Source organism: Aptenodytes forsteri, unplaced genomic scaffold (genome assembly GCF_000699145.1).
Source record: "Aptenodytes forsteri isolate BGI_AS27 unplaced genomic scaffold, ASM69914v1 Scaffold96, whole genome shotgun sequence".
NCBI classification, from domain to species: Eukaryota; Metazoa; Chordata; class Aves; order Sphenisciformes; family Spheniscidae; genus Aptenodytes; species Aptenodytes forsteri.
Window position 1 is genome coordinate 5862594 of NW_008795029.1, and position 7189 is coordinate 5869782.

Below are 7189 nucleotides of genomic sequence, written 5' to 3' on the forward strand. Positions count from 1 at the left end.
AACGCTTCATGATGCTTCCGTTTACACGATTAAAAAATCTGATATTCTACAACTCATTCTTTTCCTTCAGTTAACCAGACTGATTCAGTGCTTGTCATTAATACATAGTGGATCTTGAGCTAGAACCCGAGAAGTTATTTCTGCTGAATTTTTATACTCCCCATTCATGACAATACTAGCCCCTCACACTTCCATCTCAAACCGAAGCCTATATATTTTGGGGTAGACACCCTTTCTTCTAACGATCTAAGCTCCATTTTGTTTGAAGTCCAAAGACACTGTTCAAGTGTTACATGATTAGGCCACCTTAATTTAAATTTTAAAAGGCACAATCCATCCCTTTAGGTCACAATTTTTAGAAGGACCTTTTTTTTAAAATAAAAGTACCACTGTGGAGAGTATTTTAATACTTAGGTGCCTATGCTAATCCCTTGGCCGGAGTGTTCAGGATCACTGGCTGCAGGTACGATGTGATCTCTCATCTTTCAGTCTGATCCACATTTGAAACATAGGTAAACCAAAACACAAGAGTCAGTAAAAATTAGTTGCAGTGAAAAAAAGAAGGAACAGAGCTCAGACCAATTCCACCCCCAGTGTAAATCTGTTGAACTGAATAAATACCAGAAAGTAATTGGGAAAAGGATTGCTGTCCAGCAATGAACAGCTATGAAATGGCCTAGAAATCAGCAATAGCTAAGACAAATAGGGGAAGCCTATTGTACGGTATATAAGGTTAACAAGTTTTAATCTGACTCAAAAACAGGGTTTTATTCTCAAAGGAAGTACCTAAATGAAACTAGTTGTTCCTCTGCCACGTACAAAAAACGAAGGTTACCTTGAACTGAAAAAGGGTCAATGGTTGTCATGAGCTGTTGTTGGTTATCATAGCAAAATAAGTTCATCTTCGTCAGAACATTTTGTTTTCTTGAGCTGTGTGAATTAGCCTCAGCTCCTGGCTGTGGTTCAGATTTGGACGAGTTTGCATTCTCGGAGCTTCCAGTTGTACAAGCTATTCATTCCGCTTACTCTGTGGTTTTGGATTTCTACAGGATCTGTCTTACAAGGACCGCCACTGGCATGAAACCTGCTTCCACTGCTTCCAGTGCAAGAATTCATTGGTGGACAAACCTTTTGCTGCAAAAGAGGAACATCTGCTTTGTACTGATTGCTACTCCAACGAATACTCTTCCAAATGTAATGAGTGCAAGAAGACTATTATGCCAGGTTAGGATAGTCACTTTTTGGACTAAGAAAAGATTAGGCTAAATATCAAGCCCAAACTCAGCAATGCTTGTGACAAGTATTTTTCCTTGACTATCTCTGCTAAGTCATGGTGAACTTTGTAAAATACAGTTGATGGCGCATTCTAAGTCATTTCCATGACCAGAACATGTAATTTTCATAATGGATCATGATAGAACTGTTATTCACATGAAGCAGATTACTCTTGAAAATTAGTATTTATTTCATTTAGCATTTTTGTTAATGGCATTTATAATTTTCTACAGCAGTATTCATTAAAAGGCTTTTGATGGCTGGACAACTAAAATTGATCTTTCTGTCCAATCCCAACTTCGTACTCTGTCTTGATTGGCTTCCACTGCTTGATGATCAGAAGCAGCTTGCAAATTTAACAGCTTACTTAATTCACGACTTAGCTTTTTATGTAGTCACCCTAAATTTAGCTTCTCCCATAAAAATGAAAAATTGGTCAAAGTGCCTCTAAGGTCCTTCTTGAGCACAAAGATACGAAGAAACAGGAAAGAGCTATTTTCTTTTTCAACATGAAACGTGAGGGTATAGTAATAGATTGCTAAAACTTCCTCTGCTCATGTCAATGCTATAGCATTCTGTGATGATTTGAGGGCTTAAAGTGGAAGGAATATTGGTCCAGAAATAAAATATTAAAAGGCAATTTGAAGAATCCATGTACATGCTCCATAACAATTACTAGCTACTTTTTCCAGTAAAATTTTTCCTTGGCTAATTCTGACATTGGTCATCTTCGACAAAAGCTGAAAACCACAACGTTGTGCACCTAAGGTGTAAAAATGAGGGCTTGATGATGAAATAGGACATACAAATAGGAACAACAATGATATTTAAAAGCAGATGGCCCTATCCATTCATGATTGAGTTTAGGCATCTCCTATTATTCCCTGTGCACCTGTTTTTACTGATACAGCACTAACAACTGAAATGTTTGGGAATAGCCAGTGCTAGTTTTAAAGCTGGAACTACATATATGTATGTATTTTTAAGATTGTTCATCAAATTCACCCCCATGATCAGTGAGTTTATTTACCGAATGGATCTCTTTTGGCCTATTATGCCAGCTATAGATTGATAAGCAGTCATGGAGGCTGGATTCAGCCACCCAGAGAATCCCTACTTCTCTTATAATCTGAAACAGAAGAAATCAATTTTTATGAAGCTTTACAATGACCAACTGGTCTTTAGCTGCTTACTCAAGATAGACGTGATGTCACCACGTTCGGAGAGCAGTACACCCAGCATGTGTTTTCTACTTACACAGCACACCGTGTTAGTAGAGGAGCTACACCAGAGCACTGTGATCACCAGCTGAGGCATAATTCATTTTGGAAGAACCAGCAAGTGGTTGGATATCCTTTATGGAGACTGTTAATGCTACACTTGCCCTTTGCTTTGCTCCACTAAATGTACAATTGAGATTTAATAAAGCATTATCATGACATGCCCATTAAATACTAAAGTAATTACAAGCTTGATCTTTCAGTCCTTCTGCAAACTAAACTCCCACTGACTTCAGTCTAGCAGCTAACAAACAGGGCTCCCCCTGCCTTGAGTTTCAGTGGCAACACAATCCTAACGAGAGAACAGCTAAAAATGTGCAAATAAAATTATAGACTATTCAAAAAAAATTATCCACATCTCCTTTTTCCAAAACATCATTCCTTCAAGGACTGATTTATTTGCTCCCTGGTATGATACAGAAAGTTACCAGCACAGAGAGGGTGTAATTCTTAAAAGGTGTCCATTAACAAAATGGATCCAAAATATTCAGGCATGTAAGCGTCAGGCAGAAAGATAATTAGCAGTTCACTTACCACGCTCCTGCAAGTCAATTCTTAAAAAAAAAATAAAAAAATAAAAATCCTGAAGTATGCCTCTGGGCAGAATTTAATGAGACCAAAACAGAAAAAGAAGAAAAATATGCAACTAGTAAACAAAGAATAATTAATGCTTGAGAAGGGAAAAATGGTAAAACTTCACCCCGCAGTAGTGGGGGTGGGGAGAGTTGGCATCAAAGGAGTTAGTGTGGTTCTTCATCATTAGCCAACACGATCAGCTTATCAGTCTTCCAAGCACTTGACATCATGTTTGTTGCTACAGGCTTCAGGAGTAATGCAGAACTGTAGGAGCATCATTTGTTTGTTTCCCCTTCTGGCCAGTATCAAATATTCTGACTCAAACTGGTACGTAGGAAATTATATAGTGTGCAAAGAAATTTGTCCACATAATAGGGCGTCTCCAATTTCCTGGAAGGGCTCAGAGTCCACCTGTCACACAGTGGACTGAATCTGCAAAGGACAGTATCTGTACCCTAAAACTTCATTCTAGACAAGTACATTTAGCTCCTAACTACCATACCACTTTTCTGCTTTTCAGTAAGGGATTGTTTAAGGATTTTTCTTCCTTTCACATTGCAGCTATGGTTTAAATACAGCTGAGGACAGAGAGAAAGCTTCTTTCTTACTGAAAGTTTCAAGAGACAGACAAAGATTTAGGACAGGTGTTGCAGAGCTGGAAACCATTGCAAATTTATAGTGGACCTCAATGAGGACAGGAACAAGGCCCCAGAGCAGATACGAAATAATCCTTTGTCTCAGACAGTGACTATGCTTTATTGGGAAAGGGAGGCAAGAAGCTTGCCAGGAATTAACCAGGTATCTTGCAGCTGTCTGAAAAAGAAACAAAAGGGCCTTGGAATGAACAAAGTCAAACTTTAATGAGGAATGGCCTTACCTTCACTCAGCACTAACAGCAGCTTTTATTGGTGTCTCGCCAATTCCCCAGAATCTTCCGGTGCATTACAATTCATTATTAACTCTAATAATACCACAAAAAGGTGTCCTAAGCTTTCATTATTAGCAGTAAATGTTCCTCTTATTTATAGGAGGAGAACCACCACTCACTCTCCAAAAACTTAAAATGGTACCCCATACCATGCAAAGCTGGTAGGAACGTGAAATAGCCTCTAGCTCATAGCTGCACTGCTCATTGACTGACAGCCAGCTGTCAGGCAAACAAGAGCTACAAATTGCATCTGTCTCAGCCAGAAGAAGTTCAGTTGATGCTCTGGTCTCATTACAGGTACTCGGAAGATGGAATACAAGGGCAACAGCTGGCACGAGACCTGCTTTATCTGCTACCGCTGCCAACAGCCTATTGGGACAAAGAGTTTCATCCCTAAGGACAATCAAAACTTTTGCGTACCCTGCTATGAAAAGCAGTTTGCCATGCAGTGCGTCCAGTGCAAGAAGGTAGTGCTTTTATTTTACTTACCTAAAACCTACGGGATTGAAGTCCATCCCATTTTACGTCCAAGTAGGTAGAATATCTTGTTTTTCTATGTGTGTTAAAAGATTCAGAATCGACTGATTTTAAGAGATGATACAATTTCAGTTCCCATCCTGCACCAGGCACAGCATTTACTACAGTGGGAATTCTCTTACTCAGGATTGAAGATCCCTTTGTATGGAAAGCATACAGAGAACATGTTTTAAAAACAAAACAAAACAAAATAAAAACTCTGCAGTGGAATAACCTCATTCCAATATAACCCATCATATATCATATACCTAAACATTTCAACCGGAAGGAAGATGAGCTAACACTGATCATTTTTTAATATTCTAATGAAGTTCAAGACAGAGAGATAAGCTTTACACAGAGCAAATGCTGTTCCTGAAATAAACACTAATAAACTCAATATGCTCAGGAGTACGACTTTCTAGGCTAAGGACCTTTTATTTGTGAATTTCCTAAATTCTGTACACAGACGCTGATAAGAATTTTAGAATTCCTTCCTAAAAAGAATTGTCTCATCACTCAGGGAACTAACAAATCCCAGTTTCCTATGGATATATGCATAGGCAAAGACAATCAAAACTATAGCTATATCCACAGTGAATTCCCTTTCCCACTGCCACTGTTTCCTCTTTGTCTCCCTTTACCCTCTGTGTACTTCCAGCCACCACCTGTGCCCACACTACCCAGACTTTCTTCCATGTGTGCTGCCTGCCCGTTTGCCCTTCCAGTCAAGCGAAGCTGCAGCCTGGTCAGACATACTAGCTGGCCAGAAACGACTGCACCTTTGCTGCTGCACAGGCAAAACAAAATAGGTAAAGGCTAAATTTTTCTTTCAGCCGTTGACCTAAAGTATACCTAATTACCTTTACTACCTCCTATCCATCCATCAGTTTTCTGAAGCTTCTAGGAGTTTCGTATCTTAAAAACTCTGTCTAGTGTCCAAGTTTAACCACGTGAGAAAAGGCTCAAAAACACTTGGGAAAGAGACAAAGACACAGATGAATACACATAGTAGGTAGCATGATCACATACCCAGCCCGATTCCCAGGGAATCTCCCTTTAGGGAAGAAAGGAAGAAAAATTAAACTGTCCAATTTTACAGCCTTCTTAGTAATACTTGAAGGATCAAAAAAGTTCAGTTTGTCTAACATCAGGGGAGCTGGTTTTGTAGGCAACAACTTGTTATAAGGAAAAACCCCAGACAAAGTCCGGAGAAGCAGAAAGCAAGCACTTCAGCTAAAATTTGAAATAAAACAGTCTTTGCCAAGGAGAGTAACAGGGAAATTGAAACATATAAGGTAGCTCCTTCACCACGAAGAATGGGACAGGTGAAGGAACAGAGATGAGACGAATCCTAGCACATGCATATGAAAAGCGACATACAAAGACTAGCTTTAAAAACAAAGAGGACAACTGAGAGTGCGATTATACAATATATAGAGAATAAAGTACTTTTACTATGGGGCTTCTTTGTATAAATTAGGAAATTATAATAAATCACTTGCATGCTTTTCTCATGGTCAACTCCAGCCAAAATGAAGATTTTGCTGCTGTTACGCGTTCTTTCCTTCCTCCCACCCACAAAAACCTCATCACCCTTCCTCTCTACCAAATCAGGATACAAACCTGCCACCCTCAAGAAAACACTTTCTGTCTTACTTTCCATAAAACAGGCTATCACTACAGGAGGCGTTACTTACCGGGAGCAGCCGTGGCATAAGGAGTGCTTCGTTTGTACTGGATGCAAGAAGCAGTTGTCTGGACAACGCTTCACCTCCAGGGATGAGTTCGCATATTGCCTGAGCTGCTTCTGCAACCTCTACGCCAAAAAGTGTGCTGGATGCACAAACCCAATCAGTGGTAGGTCTCTCATGGCCAGTGCCTTTAAATTTTGTTGGGTTTTTTTTTCAGTGAACTGCTTCTAATATTAAAAATGGTTCAATAATTCATTCCGAATAACTTGAGAGACTCAAGACACTATACAATTCAAGATGTGTGAAAATTAAATATTTATGATGCTTTTCAAGTGCCTAACAAAAAGAAATGGAAGAGGTCCTTAAATTGACGTTTCCTCCTTTCCACCTGATTTTCATGGAACATGGCAGACACACAGTAACAGAGCTACGCATGTAGCGGGATATGCATGTTCTGTACGTCATTCCACTTGCGTTCATTAGAGGGATCACTGACCTCGGCAACAACAGTCCCTTCGCCAGCAGAAAGTGTCTAACTGGCTCATACCTCGTGTTGTAGCACAGCGCATTTCTTCCCTGACTTTTCAGGACAGCAACTGAGAAATCACAAGGCTTTTAGATACTGCTTTCCAGTACAAAAGTACTTAAAGGAGCAACTGCTTAGAGCTTTGCTATGAAACACTTAGCATAAAAATATAACTTCTATGAAGTAATCAGCATTTAACAGTATAATCCATACAGTCCAAGACTGCAAATCTGAGTTATATCTGGACCATTTTCTCTCTTGTTACTGCTCTGCCCTTGCGCCTGTCCTTCACTAACTTATCATAGAATCATAGAATCATTAAGGTTGGAAAAGACCTCTAGGATCATCCAGTCCAACCATCAACCCAACACCACCATGCCCACTAAACCATGTC

The 7189-nt window shown here is 39.5% G+C and overlaps 1 protein-coding gene across 3 annotated transcripts in view; it reads left to right on the forward strand.

The window, feature by feature from the left end:
* The window catches only part of FHL2 (four and a half LIM domains 2), a 47550-nt gene that overhangs the window by 38151 nt on the left and 2210 nt on the right, over nt 1-7189 (forward strand). For all 3 annotated transcript variants that reach the window (XM_009276110.1, XM_009276113.1, XM_009276109.1), the window contains exons 3-5: nt 1050-1224; nt 4357-4526; nt 6249-6435. In XM_009276110.1, coding sequence (XP_009274385.1) covers nt 1050-1224; nt 4357-4526; nt 6249-6435 — 532 coding nt within the window. The remainder of the gene's footprint in view (nt 1-1049; nt 1225-4356; nt 4527-6248; nt 6436-7189) is intronic.